The sequence below is a fragment of the Porites lutea genome, chromosome 3, assembly GCF_958299795.1.
Source record: "Porites lutea chromosome 3, jaPorLute2.1, whole genome shotgun sequence".
NCBI classification, from domain to species: Eukaryota; Metazoa; Cnidaria; class Anthozoa; order Scleractinia; family Poritidae; genus Porites; species Porites lutea.
In genome coordinates, this window is record NC_133203.1 from 51187245 (window position 1) to 51202991 (window position 15747).

Sequence of the window (15747 nt, forward strand, 5' to 3'; positions counted from 1 at the left end):
AATTGCAACACTATTGTAAAATATTCATTCCTATTCCTTCTATCATCGAATAGCCATTCAAGACTCTTCGTCGGTTTCCACTTCTAGACTGAATAAGTCTTTCTAATGAATACGTAACGTTTTATGCAGTCATAAAAGCTCTAACTTCTTGTATAGTTATGAGACAAAACATAATAATAGTTTAAGAGAATGAAAAAAATTGTAACCTTAAAGAACTTACTTTTAATCTTACCAGGGACTTTCTATTGTCACTGGGGTTTTGTGAGGTTCCCATTCCACGATTGCATCGTCTTTTAGAAAAGGGAGTATCACTCACTATTTAAAAATTTCTTTAAAGAGAAAATTTAACTATATATTTGCATTTTTTTATTTTTCTTCCTTTAAGCTAGAAAAGGTGTCAAGCTAAACAAAAACGATGTATTTATGGGCGCGCGATTTGCAATAAAAGGCGATGTGGATTTACCGCACAAAAGTTATTTTCGTTTGCGGTACATGTGCTGTATCATCTTTCAGTCTTTCATATCGAGGCTTGTGGATTGGTCCTACCGTTCATTTTAAGATGTCTTTTCTATCAGCAATGGTCAGTTTCTGTACATAAGCTCGTCACTTTGTACTAAGTCGGCCATGCTGATGACTTTTTTGGTATTCTCTGATGCCAAAAGTGCAAATTTACGATTCTTTTTTTTTTTTGCTTGGTTGGTTGGGACGTTGTGTTTCAGTTGGATTATAGGTATTTCGATACTCACCTCTTATCCAATCAAAATAGTTCAACCTGTGAAAAGTTCATTCATCTCAAGAATAGGTTTTTCTATTAAGCAACAGACTGACGTCACGGTGCAAACCTAGACACCTCCTCATTTCAATCACTGCAGATTCACGCCTGATGTCGTTTACGCGGTGTGTAATATTCAAAGTTTATATAAGATGGATTTTCTTACGCAGGCATAAGAGATAAGATCAAAGCAGCTGTCTAGGAAGCTTTGTTGTCAGAACTTTACGATTACAGATAAGTTGAGTTGATTTTTCCATATAAGGTAATTATATCTAATCGACAGCGGTCATTAATCAGTTGACAATTCGAAAATAATATCAACAACTTTTAATCCAAAATCTTAAGGCCATTTTTTTTGCGTCGTATTTTCTCGAGGAAATTTGAGGTGAAAAAAGAGGATTGAATATTCTGATAACATATGTCTTTAGCAGATACACGCGCACAGTTTTAACAGAGGCATGAAGAAACAGAGTCACTGACTGGATTGAAATTGGAGGATTACAAACAGAAAGAGGTCAAGGAAGTCTGGGTACTAAAAGAGACCACTTGCAACATTGCTTGCGGCTCACTAACAGTAGGGTATCGGACTCTACAGTGGTTTTGTCTTCTGCTAGTTTTAAGACTCCAATTTCCTTATCGTCGAACGCCACAGTTTGTTCCGAGTGTGTTGGGGAAGGCGGTTTTATGCAAAGAAAGCTCGACTAGATCCACCCCATTTCTTAATCAAAAACACTGTCAAACTAATTTAGGAGGGAATGGCATGTTAACGGGGAATCTGGAGGCGAGAGATTGTCTGAATCAAGGGCCACAACTTATGACAAGTTAGTAAGTAGCTATGTTGTGGGTGTCTCGGGTAGCCTGACTGAGGGAGCTTTCTGAAACTGCTAATTAGTTTTCGTGTTGGATAAACACTGGCTTAACTTGGCTTTCATGATATCTGTGAGATTTCTGACAGATGGCCCGGGTATAGATTTTGTTTAATAGAAAGGTTCACGTGATCTCTCATGGCTACTAGGATGATAATGAAGTGTCCTTAGCTATCCTTAGCGTGCTATAGATACAGATGTATGGTATCTTCGGTTAATAGTGATCATTACAATGTCTGGTTCTTCAAAATCAATTAGGTCTCAAAATGGGTGAGGTCGCCAGTGCACGGAGGACCACCGCAAACTGGCGCCAAAGTAAACAAGTCTTTTACAGGGTGGAGCCGGTACAATGCTCGCATTTTGCTGAGAGAGGATGCTTCATATGGCGCCTCACCCAAATGGTGAAACTTGCAGAATTCTATGACCCAACTACTCAAAAGAAATGAGTGTCTCCGTCTTGTTCTAAGACGGAGACACTCGACGGACTAAACGGACTAAACGACGGACGGTTCCGTTGAGTTGTTTCGAGATGACTGCAAATGCAAAGAGTGGTAGCTATCGAAGGCACCACGCCAGTCAAAATCAATAGCACTCAAATTCAAGTTAACGGCAACACAACAGTTTAGTTCCAGAGTAGCTTGTGAATCAATAAGACAAAGAAACCTACTTGTAACAAGATCATGGATTACACAAAAACATACCACAAGGCGCAGGAAGTGCAGCAGGTGCTTGCGGCTCACTAATTGTAAACAGCGAAACCAAGCATAACAATCAACGCCTTGAAAAACACTTTTCTTTTATAACTCAGCAAGATTATAACCAACCAACAATATCTTTGCCTTGTTCATAATAAACGTTGTGCGCGTTAGGAACAAGCAAGGGACAGTCATCTTGAAGTGTACTCTTTTTGATTATTTCTTAGTTTCTAATCAGTTTTTTTCCTTCTGCTTCTAGACCCTTCTACCACTTTAAAAGTCATAACGCGGGTAAGGAAGATGTTTTAAAGCAGTATTTGACATAATTCCTAGTGCTTGGTTTCAGTTTCTTCCAAATTATTTCTGAATATTTCATATCATTTTTACATTTCCAACTTTTTATTGCCTTGGTTTAGTAGTCGTCGCTCGATTCGTTTCATTCGCAAACGCTATAGTCACATCTGTTTAAACAAGTATCAATTAAAAATATTTTCTGTTTGCATAGTTTCAAAGTAACTGAAATTAATTTGTTTCTGGTGTTATCTCACTTTTGTTTTTAGGATTAGCTTCCACAAACTTATTAAAGGTAATACAACAGTACATATTGTAACATATCCCTTTATGGATTAGCATTTATTCTTTTGAATTCATATCACCAATACTTGGCTATGACATCGAAATATCGAACATGCCTTATTATGCGTTTAAAGTTTTTTAAATTTGTTTAGTTCAATACACCCGTTAGATAGGACCTTATTAAAACCAATACAAAATCTTAGTTTCCTTTATTTACCTTCATTGTTCCATTTGAGGTGAAATGAAATTAATGAGGATAAAAGGGCGAATTCAACAGGACTCATCATGATCCTTACATTAAGCAGCAGGAATTGTGCGCATGTAAGTGGGGCAAGCAGATTGGATTGAGATACAAATCCAGAGGAGAGACATCCAATTAAGTATCCCAGACAGCTAGGGTTTACAGCAATTTAAACTTGCCCGTCGCAACTGGCGCAACACAAGTTTGTACAAAATGGTGAACTACATTGGGTTTTGTGAAAGCTTCAAAGAACAATACGAAATAATCGGTAGGAGTTCGAAGGAGGTTTATACCTTTATTTTTGTACTGAACATTATCTTTTCAATCATGGCAATCTTTGGAAACATTCTAATAATCGATGCTCTGCGGAGATGTTGCTCCTTACATTCACCGTCAAAAGCGTTGCTTTTTAGCCTGGCATTTTCTGATCTCTGTGTTGGTTGTGTGGCGCAGCCTCTGTTTGTTATACACCGATTAGCTGCCTTGAAAAGTAACTACCACCTTTACTGTATCGCTGGTATTGGGTCTAATTTTGCTGGAAGCACAGTTGTGGTCGCTTCATTCCTTACGACTACAGCCATAGCCGTGGACCGCTATCTCGCGCTGCACTTACGTTTTCGTTACCGTGAAGTTGTTAAACTTAACCGCGTTGTTAGAGTTTTATTTGCATGTTGGTTAGCATCGCTAATCTGGTCATCGCTTTGAACAGAGGAGTTCAAGACATTTTAAGGATAGTCCTGTTTCTTGTCTGCTTGTTGACGACAACATTATCCTACCTCGTGATCTACAAACACATACGAAGAAGGCAGTTTTGTGTTTCTCAGCGCATAGGCAGAGCTTTTCTCCCAGCCACAGGATCATTTAATCCCATTCGCTTTCGAAGATCTGTCTCAAGCATGTTTTATATATACTGTTTTCTCTTAGTCTGCTATCTTCCGTATACTTGCATTATAGTTTTCGTCAATAGATATCAATTGACTCCTTTGACCTTAGCTCTTAACAGTGCTTTTTGTTCCCTCCTTTTTTTCAATTCTGCTCTCAATCCGTTCGTTTTCTGCCGACGCATACAAGAAATTCGGGAAACAGTTCGACGGACTCTACCACTCCTTTTAGCCTGGTGAATTATTTTGATGCTCCATTCACTTAAGAACTAAAACGTTTCACACCATACTGAAGTCACTGTTCGTTCTGGTACTTTTTTATTAGAATGCCAATGTTAGACTCTACAAATAATGTTTCCGAGATGAAATTTCTTTGGGGCCTGAGTGTATGTTGGTGCGGTCGCGACGATGGCTCTTTTGTCCGCTCTATTTGTTGACGGAACCTGACAGCTTGATGAAGTAGACGTACCATTTATTGATTCTGCTTTACAATGATTTTGAAAGCAAAATGGAATTTCGATCAAGCATGACCATTATTTTCTACTTAAACTATCTTCAGTTGAGTTATGTTGGATATATAAACCCCAGTCTAACAAAGGACACATCCTTGCAATAACAAATTAAAGTGAAGTGTCTTAACAGTTTTTCACCAGTCTCTATGGTTTTAATGATGTGATTTCGTTTTCCGTAAACGTCATTGGCTTAAAAGCTGTGTCCCTTTCCTTTATCTGAAGTATGAATCTAACAGTTTTTGAAAGCACGTTATCTTTGTAAAGCTTTTATCGCAAATGGTAAAAAATGCATCAAACAAAAGGTTCGCCAACAAACAAGCAACTTTTACTGATTATATAACATGTCTCTATGTCTTTTTCTGTCGAAACCGATCGAACGTATTTACAAAAATTGCAGAATCTTCTGTTGAGTTTTTATTATTTAGTTTCTCTAGTTTTCTTTGACGTGCATCGTACGAAAACGTTGTTTCGTTTTCATCTTAAAATCCAGCTCACTATTTGCTTAAAGAGGAACAATAAAACTCATCAAGCAGCCATTTTTTAACAGGAATAAACCTTACTGCATTTGTTTAAGACTTAAATCAAAACTAAATTACGTAAAATGAATATCCTTAGAAGCAGATAAACACTTAAAGATTACCTGGTGATCCAGTCTCTAGTCACCTTTTCCAAACAAAGGAAATCCTTAATCTGTTCTTTAAAAACGAAGTGAAAGAGCACATTTACTTTGCAGAATAACGCCTCAATCACACATAAGTCTGGAAGTCACTTTTCACATGTACATGTATTAAAAGAAACAGAAAAAATGTTCGTCCGCACAAATTTTTGTGCGCCGTTTCGTCCCTAACCAAACGTTTTTCGCCTTTCCCTCTGGCACAAACTAAGATTACCAAAAAACGGTATCATCGTCTTTGAACTGAGTCTCTGTTTATGATCCACTGAGACACAAATGCATCGAATCTTTCCACTTTTACCCATTTTCGGGTTTGCTTTCATTTTACACTTGTGTTACATAACATACATAGCTAAGATTAGTTATCTGGAAGCTTTTCCGAACCTCTGCCTTTTCCTAGTCTGCGCAAAAGCGAGTTACTAATTCAAAGTCTTTTTATCTGCCTGCTTTGTGACATTTCCATGCATAGTTTGTAACTTAGCTTGGTAAACGGTGTCTACACAGGAATCACAACTGCATTCAGTTATAATAAAATATTTAAACAATTTCCCTCCTCCATTTAGGCACTGCATTGGCGCGGTCGCTAAGGTAAAATTCTGGGGCTTGCAACAGGAACAGTGAATCTGGACGAATGGTGAACTTATGTTTGCTATCGCTATTGAGTTGCAAAAACCCTGACATGAAGTCTGTTGAATTGGCTGAGTACTAAAACAACCAGCCTCATCAGTTATACTACTAATGTTTTTTGTATGAACGTCACAAAGCCCGAGTTTAATTCGGGCCTTCGGGGAGGCAGACTCTGTTGACGGTAGTCCGGACGAAATAGGCCCCGCAGTAGTTTGTATCGTCTTTGTCTTCATAGGCTGAGAAGTAGTCTGCGTATAATTTGTCCATGTTTTCACTCTTGTGATTTGATTTGCGGCTGCCTCGGTCGTTTGTCTTTCACTTGTGGTAGATACTTTAGGCTTCAGTACTTTTCGAACAGTTGGCGCCATATATGATGTTGGTTTAACGCCTGCCATGGTATTTGTTGTGGATAAGTTCCTTGCAGAAGTTGCTATCGAAACAAAAGTGTTAAATTCTTTTTAAATGTTATATACCTTCTCTTATTATAAATCAAACACAAAAGTTCCAAATTTGAATCAAATTTCTGGCATCGGCATTTAATAATCGTGATCCAGCAGCCAATTGATCAATCAGTTATTAGTTAGGCAGTCTGTGTTATTTACGTTCCCTTGCAATAATTTGCTTGTTTCTTTTCTTATGTTGGTCGCACTTTATCCCCATGTCCACTCAATGTCTGATTAGCCACAACCCTACAAAAACTCTGTAGCGTTAAAACTTCTTGGTTTGCAACCACATGACATGTTGGTTGTCAATACAATAAGAAAAAAAAGAATTTACATGAAAATGGAGTGAGTTCCCAAAAGATAGCAATATTTTTTCTTAACCACCAACATGACTGCCATGATTGTATTCACTGCACATTTCCCACTTCTTCGAAATATTTCAAGGCTTAATTATTGCTTTGATTTATCACTTATTTTTTCTAACACAGGTCTTAAGGCCTATTCCCTACCATATTTACCATTTGCTGAAGGCAAAAATCAGTATATTGAAGGCCTTAGTTCCTCCTGCTTCAAGAAATACCTGTCTCTTGCTATATTGCAAAAAAGAGGTATCCTTATTGATTTTAATTTGCGAAAGGCTTTACTTCTGCGCAAATGTTGACCAATGTTCCATTTTCTAGCCAGCAAGTCCCAACATTTCTTCTACTTCTTGATCCTTTAAGCATATCCTAGCAACTTTTACTTAATTCTTTCAGCAACAATTTTGATCCCTCGCTTTCGTATGTTGGGTTTGCAAAGTGCTTTGATCTAGGTTTATTCCACAGAACTTTGCGGCATAAGCAATAGATAACTTTGGATTCTGAGACGAGGACGACTAAGAGTACGAGATTTTCTCAATACTGAATTTTGCCCACGCGTGAGCCAGCGTCATTTTGGCGGGAAAATGTGATAGCCGTCGTCATTCTACTACAAGCTTTAGCGTGAATGTCGTAGTGGCGGGAACAAGTTATCACATGTTAGAAGTTTTATCATTTTGCTATCGGGAGAGGGCTTAACCTCCTTTAGTGTAAATAACTGTACTATCTTGTTTGGGTAAAATGAAGCTTTCCGGGATGTCTTTTTTTGGAGAACACGCGCAAAAACTTAGTCTCGTACTCGTACTCATTCTCGTCCTCAAATCTAAGGCCCGGTTCAGACGCCGTTCCACTAACGTGCCAAACCTAACTGATGAAAATAAGAAAGGCAAAAGAGCGGCGTCTGAATGAAGGCCTTTACTGGGCGTGTTGAAATTAATGCAACTGTTACTCCTCGGATACGCGGTCCAACAAGAACCACTACATACACTAGCAATCCGGATATCACTTTATTTTTAAACAGGTCTTGTAAATCAACGACCTTTCAAAGATCGTTTTTAACAGAACTAGTAGAATATGGAATGCTCTTGCCGTAAACCTTGGACTATCTGTTGCTCGTTCTTTAAGTTCTTTTAAAGCTGTCCTTTACGATTTTAACGAACAAGCTCTTGTCGCTTCCTACTTCCCTGATGACCCTCGGTCTTTCAAATCTATATGCTTGACCTGTAACGCTGCCCATAATTTACGACGGAACATCAACTGTTGTTTTTAGATAGTATTTTAGTTTTTACATTTTATTAGCGATCTGTGTCTTGGGTCCGCAGTAATTGGCGCTCGCCGTTGCCGTGTCCCCGCGTGTACTCCTGTGAATATATGTACACTTTTCTTGGAGTGTCGCTTATCTTGTTGTTCGGCGAAGTAAATAAATTAAAAATAAAATAAAATAATTTGGTACGGCAGTTTTAGTTAGGTGTGGCAAAAGCGTTTGGTAAGGCAAAAGTTCGACAGTAACTTAGGCTGAGCCGTCTGAATCAGATAAGTCGAACTTTTTCAGTTAGGTTCGGCAAATGAAAAGTACGGCGTCTGAACTAGGCCTAAAGCTCTCTACAACTAATAAATGAGGGTAACTTCTGCCAATGCCTCCCAGGATTGCTGCGACCCACTTGAACACTATTTCGTACATTCCGCAACAAATCCCAAAGTACTGGGTTTTACTGCGCAGGTTTGCACAAGCTGTAACATGTCCTGAATAACTTACTTGGCTTTTTACGGCAGAAACAACATTTTCCAGGTTCGTCAACAAGCTCCTCACCCTAAAATAGGTAAGATAATCAAATCACTACTCACGTGGCTGAGTAATGGGACCCTATGATAAGCCAATTTTTTCGATCCTAAAGGACTACCTCCATAAATCTTGACTCTTAATGAGGTGGCCTTTTATCAGGAAGGCGTTTGAGAGAACTCAAGGGTTCCTGAGAATTAGGAATTCTATAAAGAGAAGACCTCTATGACAGACGCGAGTGTGTGCCTTTTGTGAGATGGGAGAGGAGGTAGGAATTTTAGATAAGACTGTAAAAGTGCTATCAAAATTTTTTCCAAGCTTGCTCTTAACACTTCAGTAATTTTCCTTTGTTTAATATCATTTTTATCGAAGAATCACTCAACGTCCATTCCAGATTACTTACCGTTGGACAGGACTTGATATTGCAAGATTGAGCACATACAACTGAATCCCCAAGGCACATACAGGAGTTACAAGTACCATTTTCAAACTTTCCGCCGGTCTAACAATAACAACACGAACAAAACATTTCCATTGCGACAGGTACTTTGTACTCAGTTAGGTTAACTTTTCTCGGAAAAAATTGCGCGCAAAAGTTACTCATTTCTTCCTAAGGGGACAATTTCTTCTGCAGGGTAATGTTTCAGCCCTGTTTGAACATTGTATTTAACGCAGGAAAACATTGAGTTTAATTTACTATTGTAGTTAATCAATGATAGCAACCATGAAAAAAAATTGTCCAAAAAAAGACATCTACTTATTTGAAGTTATCCAACCAATAGACCTTTTTATTTTGTATGTTTTGTTTTCCCAATTCAGACCATCTGATGTCCTCCGGGGAATTTACCTTTTGTCTTTTCATATTCAAGGGGTTTAAATATGAAATGTTGATAAATTCTTTAAATGATTTCTGAGCACTTTGTCACCCACTTCACCATTTTCAGCCACACAAAGTTGCTGTTGTCCTTATTGGGAAACAAGGGGAAGTTGATTAACGACACGTACTTTGCAAAAGGAGATATCAAACAATGGACTTCCCAAATAAAGATTAGAGTTATTTTCCAAAAATCCCTTTTTTTGTCTATCAACCATCTTTAAACTTTAACAAAGAACGACACAATAATGGTTTTCCCAAATTTATGTTCCCATGTTTAGACTAAGAAGTGAATAGGGCTGTCATGGACCATCAAATATTGTTGAATGTTACCTTGTAGAAAATGTTATTGTGATAACAAGGGCACTCCAACACTGGTGACACCCATCTACTGTTGAGTAACACAAGACTGGGGGGACACTTCCAGCCTGGGCTGCAGTTTTCACTTGTACAGGGAATAATTGTGTTCTCTGACAGATCTGCGCATGTCTTACTACAGGTGCAATTACTCCACACGCAACCAAAAGGAGCTGGAAATGAAATTACCAACTAAATTTGTCATCTTATATAATAGATAGTGAGAGAAATTACTGAATGGGAAAAACCCTTCATGCATAGTCAAGGAGTTCATTAAATTCATCAATGTAATACTTCAAGTGTTGCTAATTTGTGTCCCAGATTATTGATCTACTTTCTAACTTAAATTTTCTTCATTTATTGCCCGTGTACTTTTGAGAAATTAGTAGTTATAGTTTTGTTGGCTCGAATACGCCTTTCACAAGAGCCTTGGCAAATTACGTGATGAGTAGAAAAGGATGTTCCCTATAACCCTGTACAGAACATGTTGAAACAACATTTTAAGGCCGCCCTTGATAAATAAAACATTTCAGTATTTTGGTATTTTACTATTAATAGTAAACTAAGAGGGCTAAGGAGGAAAGGATTTTGAATAAACAATATTTGGAGTATTTGTATCCCTCTACACTGTCATTATTTTCCAGTCCAATTTTTAAAGAAACGTAGTTTTCATACCTTTAGTGGTATTTGGGAGTCTTGCTGGCTGAGCTGACGTGAACGATTCAGGAGTGGCACTTGCTAAGTTCGTGGACTCATTTGCGGCAACAAACGCTGATGGCGTAGTTGATGTTCTTGTGGCTTTTTCTTGTGTCGTTGTTTGTGTTGATGGAACTGTAACAGTATTTTTGGTTGCAGTAATCTTGTTGCTGTAAGACAGTTTTGATGATTTTGTCGTCGATTCTTTTTTAGGTGTTGCGATTGTTATATTGGACATGCCTGTGGGTTTATTTACAGCAAGTGATGTTGATGAACCTGTGGTTGTAGTGGGCTTTTGAGCAGATGATCTTCGTGTTGACGAAGTTGATGGTTGCTCCTTGTAAGGAGACGTTGCTCTTGTTGCATTTGATCTTGTTATGGACACATTGTGTGTCGTGGAACCATTTTTGGAATGACTTTTTGAAAAGGTCGTCATCGTCGATGTTCTTTTTGGTTGCCTTGTTGAAAGTTTTATCTGTGCTTTGTTTTCTGATGTCGTTTCTTCATATGATCTTGTCGGTGGCATTCCCATCGCTGTAAAGAAGAGTGAAATATTTATAAGCTCTTTTGATACACGTAGAGTAACTTATTGAGGTCTGGACTATATTGTAGGCTAACTGCTCAAACATGGAATGAACTTGATGCATTCTTGTTTAAGGCACACGAATTAAAAAAAGCCTTCGAATCAAATTTTACTGCTATTCTGGTGTGTTCTCTCACGGGCATATACTCTGTCTGAGAGAATACTTAAAACATCAGAAATCTATTGATATAGGATCTTGCAGTTAATTTTCCAAGAAGGCTTTAAAATATATTTGGAGTTATTTCCGTCTGTAGATCATTCGAAGGTAAAATATCATATCTTCAAATTATTCTTACATACATTCTTACACACTTACTTTTATTTAGTTCACACCTGCAGCATTCATCCTGTCTATCTGGAATAACAAGTTTGAATCCCTACGTACAATCAAATAAAGTTTGCAAAAAGAGAAGTCAAAAGTCTAATAAAGGCAAAGTTAAGAAGATCCTGCTTTAAAAAGAAAACGAAACACTATCAGTATTTCTCAAGACACCCCTAATGATACAAGTGGAAAAATAACGTAAAGTAAAGTAAAACTTCTCAAGACACTCAATACGAATACTGCTAATTTTAACTAATCCCGCCGCCACTCTGCTTTACTGAAAAATCAATTCCGCCAATCCCTAAACCACAACAATGTTTACAAAGGTAAATAACCAGTGGTTTATATTTTCGCGTGAATGCACTGCATTGAAAAAGCGTACTTGCACAAAAGATTGTCTATGACCGATTTGTACAAACAAAGTTTACCTGTGAACATGTCTGCGTACACGTGCGCTGGCAGAAGAGGTCCGATTGGTCAAGAGTGTGGGGTTTTCGCCGACATGTGCACACTTGACAATCGAGCTGGATGCGCGTGTCAACCTAGACAACGGAAAGAAGGAAAAATATGCCAAAGAATCGTTACATACACTTTCATACACGGAGTTTATTTATATATAGTTAGTAGAGGAGACTGGTTAAAAGCCGTCAAACATCAAAGTTGAAGACAACGGTGCTGTAGTTTATGTTGGAAGCTCCCTTACCGTGTACAATCCTTTGTTTTTTGTTCACAAATTGTGACTGCAATAGGTGGTTTTCACGTTACGTTATCGCCGCCATGCTGGTGGACGGTAAACTAAAGATCGCTCATTAGCTCGCTTTGTTTGTCCACCAGCATTTGTTCATTTCACCATTGTTATTTGTGTCTCCCGAGATTGCATGAAAACCACCTATAAATTAATGTGTATTTCTATTGGTCAATAAGTGCAAAGTGATAGGAATCCTACTGTACGTTGGCACGGTCAGGTCCAAAAAAGCTAACAAAAACATCTAACAAAAGATGTCTAACGGGTTTCATAACCATTCCACTTTAATAACTATGGTTTATTTAAACACGAATTTTAGAGAAGCCAGCAAGGTACCGTAGTCTAACGCATGTGTCTTCGGGTAACATAAATGTGGAAAAAAATAAAATAAAATAAACTTATTTACATTACAGGTACATATATCTAATATATTATCTGTATTGAGTGATTTTACTTGAGCCGTGAAACATACACTGACAAATAGCGCAAAATAGCCAGAGGTAGACAAAAGAAGACAATGGAACAAAGTTAGTGCATAATAGTACTTAATATTCTACTACTTATTTCACAGGTTAAGTAAATCACTCTTTGTTGTGGTTCAATTATATCCTTGGTTTAAATTTTACTTCCCTTTGTTATAAACTCATTTTCATATATTACCATGCCCCAAAACAAAGGCAAATAAAATTTAAACCAAGGATAAAATTGAATCACAACATATACATTGTTCGTTGAAAATTGTGATCGACTATATCATTCTTAAAAGGAGACTGTTTCCAAAGGACGTTTTAAACTAGTTAGGGTATATTTTCTATTGACCTCTAATATTACCCGTATACGTTCCATAATTTCACCGCACTGCACAATACTTTGAAGAGTGTTGGTAATACCTAGTAGTTTCTAGTTTTGGTATTGACCTGATATCAGTATCTCTAAGATTATAGATAAACGGTCGTACGGTTAATAGTTCTTTTAAATGATAAGGATAATTAGTGTGATGTAGAGTAGTTAGATACGTAATATATCCAAAACAAGTGCGAGGGTTTCATCAGGGGTTCCAAACACCAAGAAACAAAGCACGAGGCCGTAGGCCGAGTGCTTTTATTGTTTCGAGGTCCAAAAAAGCTAACAGATAGAAACCCGAAGCATGAGATTTTTAGATGACTTCTCAAACGAAACGATAAAAAAATATGCAGTGATACTTTTTTGCTATTGTCCTCCCCAAATGAAAGAACAATTTTATGCAGCGATGCAATCTTGCCATATCACGTAACATTACTTCAACATGCATGATTAATTGTTTTGGTATAGTTGATGTCTGACAATAAGTGAAGACGGAGAGGCAAGATTTAGGGAGCCGAAAACGGTTTACAAAGAACGCGAGATAGTTGAAAAAGCTATTTCCTCGTCAACCAAATATAAGAACAAATAAGCAGTAACAATTTTTGGCGAATGGCAAATTTCGCGGTGGGTTATAGCTCCCGTTTTAGATCCAGGAGGGCTTTTTAAAGGCTATGATTTACACAAGGTCGCACAACTTTCTACCAGAAGAAATGGATGTAACAACCTTGAATTACTGGCTTAGCAAGTTTGTGATGGAGGTGGCCAAGAAGTCGGGGGAGGTATATCCACCGAAGACCGTTTATGGAATAGTTTTTGGTATCCAATGCTATCAAAGTTAATTATATCAAATAATATTCAGTTCATTTTTGGAATTGTTGTTAACAATGTATAATTATTGAAAAATGCTGATTAGAACGCAAGTGGTTGATCTGAGATCAAAACCATGTTTGATCTCAGATCAGAACCCATAAGATTTTCACCTGAGTGTTTATTGGGTATCAAGGTTCATGCATGAGACCCAAATATGCCTCATTTGTCGGCTTTTGCCCTCATGAATGATTAATGAGTTTGAGAAATATATATAATCTTTATCCTGATACATATTCACCATGTTTCATTTCATTTAATGAAAGAAATAGTTGATGATATTATTCAAGCCGTATTACCCGGAGTCTCAGTCCTTTGTATTCGCATCGTTTGATACATGGTGGAGGCATGGGAACTACGCATTTTGTTTGATGCATGATTGTGCCTTTTCTGCACGAACAATATGAACAAGATCCACTGAACGGGCAAACAATCACCCCATTACAATTCATGAAGCAGGTACATTCATCGGCACATTCTAAGGAATAAAAAACAACACATGATATGAATCAATCTGTGACTATAAAGACCTCTATAAAGCGCAATGTTTCGTGCACCTTGTTTTGCAATGCGATTCTTCTGACATGAGGAAGCTATACAAGTATCTTATCCAGTCACTTCAGCGTTTTTTTTTTCTTTTAGGGCCTGTTCACATGAAGGTGGGGGACCCCAGGTAGGTGAGGTAACCCTCTTAGGTAGGGTAACCCGCCTGTCCATATAATCTCTCATTTTAATGTGATCACGTTTACATGTTAGGTGGGGTAATCCGCCACAAGTTACCTCACCTACCTGGGGTCCCCCACCTTCATGTAAACAGGCCCTTAGTCTTTATTGAATATACAAGTATAAAAAGATACCTGTATTTACATGTTTAATATTATTAGTTAAAAAGTAAAAGTATATTTAAAATACATTCTGTTAATAAAACTAGCTTTAAAACGTTCCGTATTAACACAGGGTAGTAGGCTCGTCTGAGTTCTCAGACGTTTTGGATTATTTAACTTTGGGCCGCAAATTATACAGCGGATGATTAGGTAGGCAACTACCGGTAATCTACTTGGAGATTGACCTGTCTGTTTTTTCAAGCAAATCGTATATATCTATAGCATAAGATATAAAACAGCGTTTATGACATCTGCGAAGGAACTGCTGCGAAGTATTAAGTTCAGGCACGGAGGCTGCATACACCGGTAAACCATGCGAAATTTAGGTAAAACTAAAGACTGAAACAAATGATCAATTTCCACTTGGTTATATCCTTCTTTCCTTAAGCTCCTTAACACGTAGAGGCATTTATTCGCTTCGAAAAGTTTCGTTTAATGTGTTCTGTAAATCTGCCATTGCCCTGGAAAATCGCTCCAAACAGTAATAGAAATTCGGCATGCTCTATATTACTAGTAGGAACAGTATTATTAAGTTATGAAAATCTATTTGTGCAGATTGTTTCGCATAAACATCCCCTGACGACTCGCTATAATGGCAATGTCCCTTTAAGCTCGAGACAAACTGTAGGAAGCTCGTTCCTTATTCTCTATGTACGAGCACAGCCAGATTTCAACACCGATACCAAATTGTTTGGTCTTCTTCTAGCTTAAAACAATCCACCCGTTTCGGGATGTGCGAAGAGACCAGAGCTTTCCAGCTTGCGTTCAAAAAATCGCTGTTACGTTCAAGCAGCAGCAACAAGGCGAAAGAAATTCTCTCTTCAAAAATGAATCTGAGTTGAAGAACATGATCTTGTCCGTGTTCTTGCGCAAAGAACTTGAAAAAGTTCCAAATTCCTCTTGAACTCAGACGAGATGCGAGCGTGTATTGAGAAAGCTTATGTGGTTGTAATTTACAGTGTTAAAATAAAGTCGATAATTTGAGTTTCCTCCGACAAACACTCAAAAAATTCGTACTCCTCGTAATATTGACATGAAGCGGTGTCAGATCCTGTAGAAAAATATAGCAAAACGACTTAAACGACGATATTTTCCTCCGAGTGCTCGAGAAACGGGGAAAGAATACAACCTCATTTCCAGGTTCTCTCTCCCAA

The 15747-nt window shown here is 37.8% G+C and overlaps 1 protein-coding gene across 1 annotated transcript in view; it reads right to left on the reverse strand.

The window, feature by feature from the left end:
* Positions 1–4440: 4440 nt before the first annotated feature.
* LOC140932479 (uncharacterized) overlaps positions 4441–15747 on the reverse strand; it is a 41583-nt gene continuing 30276 nt past the window's right edge. Inside the window, exons 30-37 of the mRNA XM_073382086.1 lie at positions 14009–14187; positions 11683–11796; positions 11249–11309; positions 10329–10883; positions 9630–9826; positions 8826–8924; positions 8399–8453; positions 4441–6273 (exon numbers count right to left, since the gene is read on the reverse strand). Coding sequence (XP_073238187.1) covers positions 5636–6273; positions 8399–8453; positions 8826–8924; positions 9630–9826; positions 10329–10883; positions 11249–11309; positions 11683–11796; positions 14009–14187 — 1898 coding nt within the window. The 3' untranslated portion in view covers positions 4441–5635. The remainder of the gene's footprint in view (positions 6274–8398; positions 8454–8825; positions 8925–9629; positions 9827–10328; positions 10884–11248; positions 11310–11682; positions 11797–14008; positions 14188–15747) is intronic.